The sequence below is a fragment of the Rhincodon typus genome, chromosome 6, assembly GCF_021869965.1.
Source record: "Rhincodon typus isolate 14 chromosome 6, sRhiTyp1.1, whole genome shotgun sequence".
Taxonomy (NCBI): Eukaryota; Metazoa; Chordata; class Chondrichthyes; order Orectolobiformes; family Rhincodontidae; genus Rhincodon; species Rhincodon typus.
Window position 1 is genome coordinate 50,662,342 of NC_063337.1, and position 13,286 is coordinate 50,675,627.

The 13,286-nt window shown below is 41.5% G+C and overlaps 1 protein-coding gene across 5 annotated transcripts in view; it reads right to left on the reverse strand.

The window, feature by feature from the left end:
• LOC109917739 (neuromedin-S-like) overlaps positions 1-3,291 on the reverse strand; it is a 29,499-nt gene extending 26,208 nt beyond the window's left edge. For all 5 annotated transcript variants that reach the window (XM_048597990.1, XM_048597991.1, XM_020517595.2 and 2 more), the window contains exon 1: positions 3,151-3,291. In XM_048597990.1, the coding sequence (XP_048453947.1) occupies positions 3,151-3,277 (127 nt within the window). In that variant the 5' untranslated portion in view covers positions 3,278-3,291. The remainder of the gene's footprint in view (positions 1-3,150) is intronic.
• Between the last annotated feature and the right edge of the window lie 9,995 nt (positions 3,292-13,286).

Genomic DNA, 13,286 nt, shown 5'->3' on the forward strand with positions numbered 1-13,286 from the left:
TCTTTACTGTATAAGGGAATATAGTAGCCTGTTTGCAAATTGCAAGGTTCTGCAACATTAGAAATTCTGGAAATGATGTTTTGATCCCAATGACCAATCTTTATTTTTCTAAAGAGCTGTATATTTTGATAGTTCGATTAGCAGGGGTATAGTTTTGTCATTTGATTTTTTTCTTAAAATGTTCACTCATGGGAGGTGGGCTTTGCTGGCTGGTCCAGCATTTATTACCTATGCCTAAGTAGTTCCACAAAGCCTCTAGAGAGCAAATTCTAGGAACTTGATTCTGCAGGACATAAGGAATAATATATTTCCAATTCTATGTGGTTATTGGCCGGGAGGGAAACTTGCAGTTAGCAATGTTCCCATGTATTTGCTGCCCTTGATTTTCTGAATGTTAGTGGCTTTGAAAGGTGCTGGCTAATGAGCCTAGTGAATTTCTGTAGTGTATCTTGTAGATGGTATGCACTGCTGCCACTGAGCATTGGTGGTGGACAAGAGTGAATATTTATGGATGTGGTGCCAATCTCACTGGCTGCTTATCCTGAATGGTAATAAGTTTGAGTGTTGCTGGAGCTGCATTCATCTCGGCAAGTGGAGAGTATTCCGTTTCATTGGTGACTTGTGCCTTGTAGTTGGTGAACAGACTTTGGAAAGTCAAGAGGTAAGTCACTCACTGCAAGATTCCTAGCCTCTGACTTGCTCTTGTACCTATTGTTTCTATATGCTGGTGCAGTTCAGTTTCTGGTCAGTTAACCCTCAGGGTGTTGATTGTGGAAAATTCAGTGATGGTTCGGTTGTCTGTTGTTGGAGGTGGTCCATGTCTGGCACTAGTGTCATGTGAATGTTACTTGCCTTTTCTCAGCCCAAACCTGGATGTTGCCCAATTTCTGCTGCATTTGGAAGTGAACTGTTTCAGCATGTGAGGAGCTGCAAAGGCTGCTGAATGTTGTTCAAATATCAGCGAACATCCTCATTTCTGACCTTAAAGTGGAGGGAAGGTCATGGATGGAGCAGCTGAAGATGGTTGCACTGAAGACACAACCCTGAGCAATTTCTGCAGTGATATCCTGGATCTGAAATTACCAGCCTCCAAATTACTATAACCATCTTCCTACGTGTCAGGTATGACTTCAACTAGTGGGGAGTTTTCCGCTTGATTCCCTTGATTTCAGTTTAGCTCTCGCTCGTTGATGCCCTATTTGGTCAAATGTAGCACTGTTGTCAGTCTCCCCTCAACTCTGGAATTGAGCAGTTTTGTCCATGCTTAGACCAAGGCTGTAATGAGCTAAATGGTGCTGGCGGAACTTAAACTGGGCGTCCCCGAGCAGGTTATTGCTGAGCAGGTGCTGCTTGATAGCACTGTTGATGACATTCTCCATTAATTTCCTCATGATCAAGAGTATACACTTGGGGTGATAATTGGCCAGGTTGGATTTGTCCTGCTTTCTGTGTACAAGACATACCTAGGAAAGTTTCCACATTGTCGGGTAGATGCCAGCGTTGCAACTGTACTGGAACAGCTTGGCTAGGACGGTAGGAATTTCCAGAGCACATATCACCCATCCTATCACTGGAATTTTGCAGAGCCCATAGCCTTTGCAGTATCCGGTGCCTCCAGCCATTTCTTGATATCAGAAGGAGGGAAATGAGAGTGTAAAGGTCAGTGTGAGTGTAAAGTGGAAAGATTACTTTCTATTCACGTGATTTTTATTATTTAATGAAGTTAATTGTGGTAAGTTAGTGACCACAGGTGGACTGCAGCAGTTCAAGAAGGCAGCTCACCACCACCTTTTCAAGGGCAACTAGGGACGGGAAAAAAATGCTGGCCAGCCAATGACACCCACATCCCACAAAATTTTTTTTAAAAAACATCAGCCAAAATCACGTTAATCGAGTCACTGTTGGTGAAGTTAAAATAAACCCAAACAGCTCACCTATTTAAAACAAAACTCTTGCAAGGGTGCAAAATATTGAAAATCTTATAAGGAAGATGTCATGGCAGATAGGTATTAATGTTTAAGACCTTGCTCTGAACAATGGTTTGTGGACATTGTTTTCAACGCTCTCAACTCATTTTGATATTTCCCAAGCAGAGCAAAAAAATATAATTTCAGACTCATGTTTAAAGGTACCCTGCCCGTTACCGCTCAATTTGAAGGTCTTCAGGTCTGATCAATTTTCATATTCCCCCCTCCACAACTATTATTGTCCGGCTTGTAGAAGTTCATTTTTGATCTGTTCAGGATCCGTGCAACAGAACTAATTTAAAATGAACGTACTTTGTTGCGCTCGTAGAGTATTCGCCAGTTTCTGATAAACCTTTGGGATTTGACAGATCAGTTCGATTAATGGCAGCGAACAATCCTACAAAGTAGATGCAGTTTGTTTTACCTTTAGTGTAGTTTGAATTAGTGACACACAGTCTGCACCCTGACACAAGGCTAATACGAAAAACAAACATCTTTTCTGAATGCGTTTTATCGCTTCATAACGAATCATCAAATTAAACCAATTTTGCAAATCAGATTCCCTAAATAAAAAAAACGCAATTATCTAGCCTTTAAATCTCAAAGATCTGAAGCATTGCGTCCTGTTCTGCACATGGACTCGGAATGAGAAAGAGGACATTCGGCTCATTGAACCTGCTCAAGTACTATGAAGATGCAGTTTTCCAAACTAGAAATTACATCTCACTTTAAACCACAAAAACATCACAATTCTGAGGAAGGGTCACCAGACCCGAAACATTAACTCTGTTTTTTCCTTCACAGATGCTGCCAGAACTGCTGAGCTTTTCCAGCAACTTCTGTTTTTGTTCCTGATTTACAGCATCTGCAGTTCCTTCGGTGTTTAAAAACAGCACAATTATTGATCCAAAGCAAATATCGCTGTAATGATATTAAATAGGTTCCACTAAACAGCGAAGCTGGTTTAAAAAAAAGTGACAAAGTTGCATGAAGACACAAAGTAAAACAAAAGCCCAGATTTTTAAAATGCAACAGCTTATTCAGAAACAACTTAAATCGACCTACAACCGTGATATGGCGTTTATTGCTGCAATTTGTAAACTTTGTATCGGAAGACCTTTATTTGGATAAATACAAGAAAAAAAACACACAAGCTGGTCTTTTTCGTCAAAATCCTACGAACCTGAACTTAAAGGCAAAGCAGACAGGCAACACCAGAGCAGAAAGAGATGCACTTGTGAGCTGCCCTTCATTTCGGTGCTCTTGCTGGCTGGTCGTACCGTTGCCTTGCTGGAGCGACAGTTCATCATGGCACTATGCAGGAGTCCTCGCAACTCACTGCCGAGGTGGGAGCAACCATCCATTTATATATAGCCTCGCGGCTCCTGTGCCAAATCAGCGCTCAGTGGGTGTCCCCATCGCCGCGTAAATGTCACACTGCACTCTTGTTTATTAGGCAATCTCCCCGCTGATCAGCAGCACGCCTCAAACCTCACTTTAAAAAAGTTAATAAGATTAGCAGGAACTACTTCTTTACGACGCAGAAGGGAGTTTAATTAAATGTCACACAAAATTACACTTCGGAGACACGGGAACCTGATGTACATGTATGTTGCTTTACTACATGCCTTTTGCATTTCCGTACAGACTGTACGGCCATTTACTATCAACCTACAGAATTAATCATGGCAAATGACAAAAATTGCGAGGGGAACGCTCCCAAAACGTTAGCACCAGATCAAACAAGTTTAGAAGAGAAATGCGCCCCGAATGCGATAGAGTAAAAGGAGCTTTTTGGTTTTCAGCTACAGAAGGGTCAAGTGGCAGCGCGGATACCAGACGGTGGGAAACAATGTCTAAAAGTGACATAATGACAATGTCTGCGCTTGAAACATAGAACACCCAGCACATTGCAGGCAAAGGGAAAAACCTGCGGCAGTGAGAAATCTCAGCGGTGTCCCTGGGAATAACGACAAGACCCATAAGAGGCAGGAGCCGAGGTAAACCATTCGGCCCAGAGGCTGCTCTGCTATTCAATGGGATCATGGTCGATCCGATAACCCTCAACTCCAGTTTCCTGCCGTTTCCGCATACCCCTTGATTCCTACACAAATTAAAGATCTGTCTATCTTAGCCTTGAATATACTGAAGGACCCAGACCCAGATTTTACAGTCCTCTGTGGTAAAGAATTCCATTGATGCACTACTCTCTGAGAGAAAAACAGAACATTCTCCATATTAAATAATGACCCCTTACCCTGAGATTATTCCCTTTCATCCTCAATTTTTCCACAAGGGGAAAACAATCTCTCCTCATCTACCCTGTTAAGTGCCCTAAGAAACTTATATGTTTCAGTAAGGTTGTCTGTCATTCTTCCAGACTCTACTCAATGAGAACATAAGAACATAAACTAGGAATAGGAGGAGGCAATTCAGCCCTGAGTCTGCTCTGCCATTTGAATCAATCATGTCTGATCCTGTCTCGGCCTCAACTCCACTTTCCTGCCGCTCTCCACAAACCTCCAACCCATAACTAACTAAAAACCTATCCATCTCCTCATTAAATATACTCCATGGCCCAGCACCCACCACAGTCTGGGATAGTGACCCTTTGAGAGTAGTAATTTCTCTTCATCTCTATTTGAGATCTGCCACTCCTTACAGATCTATAACCTCTTTTTCTAGATTACCCCACTTGAAGAAGCATCCTTTCTATGTCTACTTTTTCAATCCCCTTTAGCATCATATGTACTTCAATCAGATCTTTTTTCATACTTGTAAAGCTCAGAGAGAATAGGCCTGAACTACTCAATCTCTCTTCATAAGACAAACTGCACATCTTTAGAATCAATCTAGTGAACCTCCTCTGAACTGCTTCCAATGCAATTACATCCCTCCTCAAGTAAGTGGAGCAAAAATGCAGTACTCCAGGTGCGGTCTCACTATTGCCTTGTAAAGTCGAATCAACTCTTCCATATTTTTATATTCCATTCCTCTAGTAATAAATGCAAAAAATCCATTTGTCTTGAGTTTGTGATTGACTTATTGTCACATGTACTGAGATATGGTGAAAAGTGTTGTTTTGTGTGCCATATAGGCAGATTGTACCATACAAAGTACATCAGGGTAGCAGAACAGAATGCAGAATACAATGTTAGAGCTGCAGAAAAAGGCGCAAAAAGAGAGAGATCAAAATTAATATTTGCGAGGTTCATTCAAAAGTCTGATAACAGCGGGGAAGAAGCTGTTCTTGAATCTGTTCATATGTGTATTCAAACATTTATATCTTCTACTTGATGGAAGAGAGTGGGAGAGAGTATAACTGGGGTTGGAAGAGTCTTTGATCATGTTGGCTGCTTTCCTGAGGCAGCCGGAAGTATACGTGGAGTCAATGGATAGTAGGCTGATTTGCGTGATGGACTGGGCTATGTTCATAACTCTCTGTAGTTTCTTGTAGCCTCGGGACAAGCAGTTGCCATACCATGCTGTAATGCATCTAGATTTATGGTGTATTGATAAAAATTGGAATGTGTGTTTAGGGACTTGCTGAATTTCCTTAGCTTCCTGGAGGAAGTAGAGCCATTGATGTGCTTTTTTGACCATCGCGTTGACATGGGTGGTCCAGGACAGATAGTTGGTGATCATCACTCCCAGGAATTTGATGTTCTCGACCATTTTCACTTCAACACCATTGATGCAGACAGGGGCGTGTCCTCCTCTTCGCTTCTTGAAGTCAATGACCAGCTCCTTCGTTTTGTTGATGTTGATGGAGAGATTGTTGTCTTTACACCATGCCGCTAAACAGTCAATCTCTTTCCTGTATTCTGTCTCGTCATTGTTTGAGAACTGACGTACAACTGTGATGTAATCAGCAAGCTTCTAAGTAGAGTTGGGCAGAATTTGGCCACACAGTCGTGAGCACATAAGGAGTAAAGTAAGGGGCAGAATATGCGGCCTTGTGGCGGCACCGGTGTTGAGGATTATGGTGGAGGAGGTGTTGTCACCTATTCTTACCGATTGCTGTCTATGGGTCAGAAAGTCAAGGATCCAGTTACGGGGTTGGGGCGGGGGGGTGTTCTCAGAGTTTAGAGATGTGTTTGTTTGTAATTATAGTGTTGAAGGCAGGGCTGTAGTCAATGAGTAGAAGCCTGATGTAGGTATCTTTGTTATCCAGTTGTTCCAGGGGTGAGTGTAGGGCTAGGGAGATGTGTTTGCCATGGACCTGTTGTACTGATAGGCAGATTGCAAAGGATCAAGGCAGTTTGCCAGGCTGGAGTTGATGTGAGCCATGAGTAACCTCTCGAAGGTCTTTACAATTATGGGGGTCAGAGCCACTGGGTGGCAGTCATTGAGGTTCATTATTGCTCATAGACTAGTTTTCTGTGATTCATGCACAAGGACACCCAGATCCCTCTGCACTGAAGCTCTCTGAAGTTTCTCTCCATTTTGAGAGCAAATTGTCTTTCTATTCCTTTGACAAAAATGGCTGACCTCACACTTATCTGCATTAAACCTCATCTGCCAAATTTTGGTCCATTCATCTAACCTATCCATGTTTATTTATAAGTTTTGTATTCCTTCAATGCAACTTAATTTCCCACCTATTTTAGTGGTATCTGCAAATTTGGCTGAAGTGATTTCCATTCCCATATCTAAATCATTGATATCAATTGTAAAACATTGGATACCAAGGACTGAACCGTGTGGGTACCCACTAGTTGCCTCTTCCCAACCTGAAAAGGACCCTTTTAATCTGAATCTCTGTTTTCTGCTGTTTGGCTAATCCTCTATCTGAGATGATAAATTACCCCTTACCCCACGTGATCTTACCTTGTGTATTAGCCTTTTGTGTGTCACCTTATCAAATGCCTTCTCGAAGTCCAGATGTCTACGTCTACCTGATCCCCATTATCCAAACAGCTTGTCACATCTTCAAATAATTGTAGCAGATTAGTCAAACACAATTTACTCCTCATAAAACCTGCCTCTCATGGATTGTATTTTAATTTTCCAAATATACTGTTATTACATAGAACATAGAACAGTACAGCACAGTACAGGCCCTTCAGCCCACGATGTTGTGCCGACCTATTGTCCTACTAAGATCTATCTACCCTGCATACCCTACATTTTACTATCCTCCATGTGCCTATCCAAGAGTCGCTTAAAAGCCTCTAAAGTATCTGACTCCACTACCATTGCCGGCAGCGCGTTCCACACGCCCACCACTCTCTGCGTGAAGAACCTACCTCTGACATCTCCCCTATACCCTCCTCCAATCACCTTAAAATTATGCCCCTTCGTAATAGTCATTTCTGTCCCGGGGAAAAAGTCTCTGACTATCCACTCTACCTATGCCTCTCATCATCTTATACACCTCTATCAAGTCACCTCTCATCCTTCTTCGCTCCAATGAAAAAGCCTTGGCTCCCTCAACCTTTCAAATTCCTTAATAATAGACTCTAACAATTTACCATTGACACATGTTAAATTAACTGGTCTGCCTCTCTCCCTTTTGAGTAAATGTGTTATACTATAATTTTTCCAATTTACTGGAACCTTTCCCACATCCTAGCCTACATACTCTACCTACTGAACTTCTCTTCCTAAGAAAATCCCTGCATACCCAAGATCAAACCAATGAACTTCCTTTGGATGGCCTCCAATGCCAGTATATCTTTACTTAGATAAGTGGTTTGAAACTGTTCACACTATTCCAGCTGTGGTCTGACTTTTAGCAACCACCCCATTTTTATACCCCATTCCTTTTGAAATGAAGGGCAACATTCCTTTACTTTCTCTATTATCCTTTGAACATGATTTATGCACAAGGAACCTTGAGTGCTTCAGTTTTCTGCAGTCTTTCCCCATTTAAATAATAATCAGCTCTTCTATTCTTACTGCCAAAGTGCATAACCTTACATTTTCCCATATTGTATTCTGTCAGTTCTTTTGCCTACCCACTTAACTTGTCTATATCCCTCTATAGCTCCTGGTATTATCCTCCTCACTTGCCTTCCCAATTGTTGTTGTCTTATCTGTGGAATTCCCTGTCCAGTGAAGCAGTTGAGGCTGCCTTGATGAATGTTTTTAAGGCAAAAAATAGATATATTTTTGAACAATAAAGGAATTAAGGGTTATGGTGAGCTGGCAGGTAAGCGGTGCTGTGTCCACGAAAAGATCAGCCATGATCCTATTGAATAGCAGAGTGGGCCTGAGGGGCCAGATGGCCTAACTCCTGCACCTATTTATAGACTTAGATGTACAGCACAGGAACAGACCCTTAGGCCCAATTTATCAATGCCAACCAGATATCCTCAATTAATTTGGCTCATATCCCTCTAAATCTTCCTATTCACATTTTCATCCAGATGCCTTGTAAATGCTGTAATTGTACCAGCCTCGTCCACTTCCTCTGGCAGATCATTCCATACATGCACCACACTCTGAATGTAAAGTTACCCCTCAGATCCTTTTTAAATCTTTCCCCGTTCATCTTAAACCTATACCCTCTAGTTTTAGACTCCCCCACTCTGGGAAAAGGACCTTGCCTATTCATCCTATCCATGCCATTCATGACTTTATAAATCTTCATAAGGCCACCCTCAGCCTCCAATGCTCCAGGGGAAAAAAGCCCCAGCTATTCAGCCTCTCCCTATAACCCAAATCCTCCAAACCCAGCAACATCCTTGTGAATCTTTTCTGCACCCTCTCAAGTTTAACAACATTATTCCTACAGAAGGGCAACCAGAAATGTATGCAGTATTCTAAAAGTGGCCTCACCAATGCCACAACATGACGCCCCAGCTCCAATACTCAATGTTCTGATCAACAAAGGAAAACGTGCCAAACACTTTCATCACCCTGTCTATCTGTGACTCCATTTTGAAGGAACTATGCTCTTGAGGCCTTAGGTCACTTTGTTTGGCAACACTCCCCAGGGCCCTGTGTATAATTGCTGCCCTGATTTGCCTTACCAAAAGGTAACACCTCACATTTATCTAAATTAAACTCCATCTGCCACTCTTGGCCCATTGGCTCATCTGATCAATGTCCCATTGTACTCTTAGATAATCTTCTTCACTGTCCAATACACCACCTATTTTGGGGTCATCTGCAAACTTACTAACCATTACTCCTATATTCACATCCAAATAATTTACATAAATGACTGAAAGCAGTGGACCCAGCACTGATCCTTGCTGCCCACTACTGGTCACAGGCCTCCAGTCCAAAAAACAACCCTTTACCACCACCCTCTGTCTCTTAACATCAAGCTGATTTTGCATCCAATTGGCTAGCCCCCGTGAATCCCATGTGATCTAACCTTACTAGCCAGTCTACTATGTTCTATTATCAATTTTGAATTGTTATGTGGAAATGATTTGTGGACTTTGAGACAGCTTGTGGTAAAAAGAAACAAACAGACCAAACAAGCTTTGTTTGTTTGTGAGGCTTGGCCTGGAAGCTAATTGCAGCTGTGACTTGATTAAAAAGGTTCTAACAGACACAGCAACCTGGGAGGAGCATTGCGTTTAAACAGATAGCAGAAGACTGCATTTGACTTAGAGTGGTATCAAGGAGCCCTAGCAAAATTGGAATCAATGGGTATCGGAGGCAAATGCACTCTTGGTTGAAGTCATACCTGGCACATAAGAAGATGCTTGTGATTTTTAGAGGTCAGTCATCTCAACTCCAATACATTTCTGCAGGAGTTCCTTAGGGTAGTGTCCTAGGCCCAGCCATCTTCAGCTGCTGAATCAATGACCTTCTCTCCTTCATAATGTCAGAAGTGAGATGTTCACTGATAACTGCACAATGATCAGCACCATTCATTACTCCTCAGATACTGAGGCTTGAGCTGACAAGTGGCAAGTAACATTCGCACCACACAAATGACAGGCAATGACCATTTCCAACAAGAGACAATCTAATCATCGGCCCTTGGCATTCAATCACTAACATCATCCTTGCGGTTACCATTGATCAGAAACTCAACTGGATTCATCACATAAACACAGTGGCTACAAGAAAATATCAGAGGCTAGGAATACTGTGGTGAGTCACTCACCTCCTGACTCCCCAAAACCGTTCATCATCTACAAAGCACAAGTCAGAAGTTTGATGGAATACTTCTCACTTGCCTGGATTGGTGCGGCTCCAACTGCACTCAAGAAGCTTGACACCACTTGATTGGCACCATCCAGAAACTCAACTCCCTCCACCACTATGCTAAGTAGCAGCAGTGTGTACTATTTACAAGATGCAATGCAGAAATTCGCCAAAGATCCTTAGACAGCACCTTCCAAACCCATGACTGCTTCCATCTAGAAGGACAAGTGCAGCAGATACATGGGAAAACCACCCCCTGCAAATTCCCTTCCGAACCGCCCATCATCTTGACTTAGAATATCCATATAGCATTCATTCACAAGATGAGGTCGTCACTCGTTAGGCTGACCCCTAATTGCCCAGAGGGTAGTTAAAATTCAACCACATTGCTGTGCGTCTGGAGCCACATGTAGGCCAGACCAGATAAGGATGGCAGTTTCTTTCCCTAAAGGACATTAGTGAACCAGATGCATTTTTCTGACAATCGACAATGGATTCATGTTCATCATTAGACTCTAATTCCAGATATTTATTGAATTCAAATTCCACCATCTGCCATGGGAAGATTTGAACCCGGGTTCCCAGAACGTTACCTGAGTCTCTGGATTAACAGTCCAGTGATAATACCAATAGGCCATTGCCTCACCCATTGCTGTTCCTTCACTGTTGCTTGGTCAAAATCTTGGAATTTTTTTCCCCCCCAAGGACATTGTGGGTCAACCTATTTCATGTAGACTGCAGCTCACCATAACTTTCTCAAGGGCAACTAGGGATGGGCATTAAATGCTGGCCAACCAGCAATGCCCATGTCCCATGAGTGAATAAAAAAAGAAAGAAGGTGGCTGTTAACAAGGTCAGTTTCTTAGAATTAGTTCTGGCAAGTCTGAAAGAGACCATATATTCAAGTAGAAGGCAATTGTTGAATGTAATTCCGGCCTTTGGAAGAGTCAATCAGTCTATCAGGGTGGAACTGGAACTAAGACTTTTTCTTAAACATGTTTTCTGAATGATGATTCTGGGCTGCTACTGAGACAGCTCGAAGATTTAAAATCTCCCTGCTTAATCTGAAACATCAGCTTCTGGGAGCTCAAGGAGTGGGAAGCTGAGTTGAAAGTATTACTGTCTTTGTCTAGGTGAACTGAGAAAATGACCCAAATCAACTTTTCAAAGAAACAACTGAAGAGTCCACATTTGTGCCTGTGATACAGTGCATTGTGAAAGCCATTTAAGTAATCTGGTCAGTTTTGTCCTTATTTTTTTATTTATCCCTTAATTGTGTTTGTTTTTCTGTCTGTCTTTTGTATGAATGTGGCTGAAAACAAATGTTTTTGGTTTAAAGCACAGACATTAACCAGCTTACCACGTTGTTTAATTTTCTCACTGCTAATGTTATTGTGTATCAAATAAATAATGAAGTCTTTCATTTAAAATACAAATGGTGTCTGGAAATTAATTATTTGCAAAGTCTGGCATCGGTTATTCAAAAGTGTGGTTAGGAACCATTGGAGTGACTATTTGGGCGGCCGGGGGGGGGGGGGGGGGGAGGGGGCTTTGGTTTAATTTTACTGTGCTGTTAAAACAGAGATAGAAAGGCTGATTTGGTTCAGCTGCCTGTCTCCGTGTCATAGCAGTATACTTTTTGACGGGTTCAATGATTTCTTGGAAGTATCAAGTTGTCAAGGGAATTGTCAAGTTCATTAGAAATGTTAAGCTGTCAAGAAGTTTGAATCTCCTGGCTTTAAATTTTTTAAAAAGGCAGCAGTTGAAAAACAAATAGGAATATTTGATTTCACTCTCTCTGTTGCCATAATCTTGAGCATTATCATGATAGGATTTGTGCTATGTTACTGATTTCACAATCTATCATTGTCACAGTGGGATGCTTGTTAGTTTACAGTTTGATTGAGAGCACCAAATGATTGTAAAGTCTTTGATTGGGGACTATGAATAAAATTGCAAATGCTTGTTTTTCTTATATAAAGAATTATATGTGGAAATATAAATGCCATGAATGTTTTTTTTTAATATTTAGAATTTTTAAACATAGTGAAGTCATCAATAGACACAGAACTTTCTTTCATCTCAGCATGAGTTCTGAGATATGCCAACGATAGATACTGGTTAATTTGACATGGAAGGTGTAATGGCAAAGGATGATGGGGGAGGCATACATTGGCATGAGTTGGTACTAAGTTGTCAACAAGGCTATAAAGTGCTGTGATGGCGGATAGAGTGGGGGCATGGTGGCATAGTGACATAGTGGTTTTGTCACTGGATTAAGAATCCAGATGCTCGGCTAATGCTCAGGGGCAGAGGGTCAAATCTTGCTATGGCAGCTAGTGGAGTTTAAATGCAATTAATAAAATTCAAATTGAAAGTTAGCCTTGATAATAGTGACCATGAACACTGGTAGTTAACTATCAACCATCATTAACTGGGATAGTTCCCATGGCAAATTTCTACCAATCAGCGCCCACTTGTCAACCAGTTAGGACTCTGCTCTCATATAAATGTTGGTCTTCCCCCGTATTGGTATTTTTGAAAATTATCCAGGTAAGTGCAAAATGAAATGCTCTGACAAAATGGGTTTTTTAAGAAACACTCTAACCAAATTAGTTGAACTATTTTCATTTTACCAAGTCATGTCGATTCTGTCTAGTTTTCTAAATGAATTCCTATTCCTTAATAATAGATTCTAGCATTTTTGTTATGACAGATTTACTGATGGGCCTGTGGTTTCCTGTTTTTTACAAAGACTGTATGAGTTGTATTTATAATTGGATACTTCAGTGCACCAATTTTACTTAGTGGAGCCTCTGAGGGAAGAGAATATACAGTAGATAACAGGCATGATAAAGGTGACATTTCCATCTACGGAGAGGTGATGTCAGATAATGGTGTTCAGGAGTTTGAATTTCCATTAGGAGCAGTTAGAGTTGAAAGACTCATTCCATGTGTTCTTTTAGGAAGGTGGATCATTAACCACTTTCCTCCCATGATCCATTTGTTGATAGCTTGAGCAAGGATACAAATTGGGCAGAATCTGAACTATGAAGAGGAGACAAGAGAGATCCTTCGACTTCATGGTACGTGATCAACACAGCGACAAGACTGGGAGGCTGCTCCAAATGCTTAGATTGGCACAGATATTGGAAAGGCAACAGGTGGTTTTTTCTTTCATGTTGAATGTAGCAATTTGAATGTAGC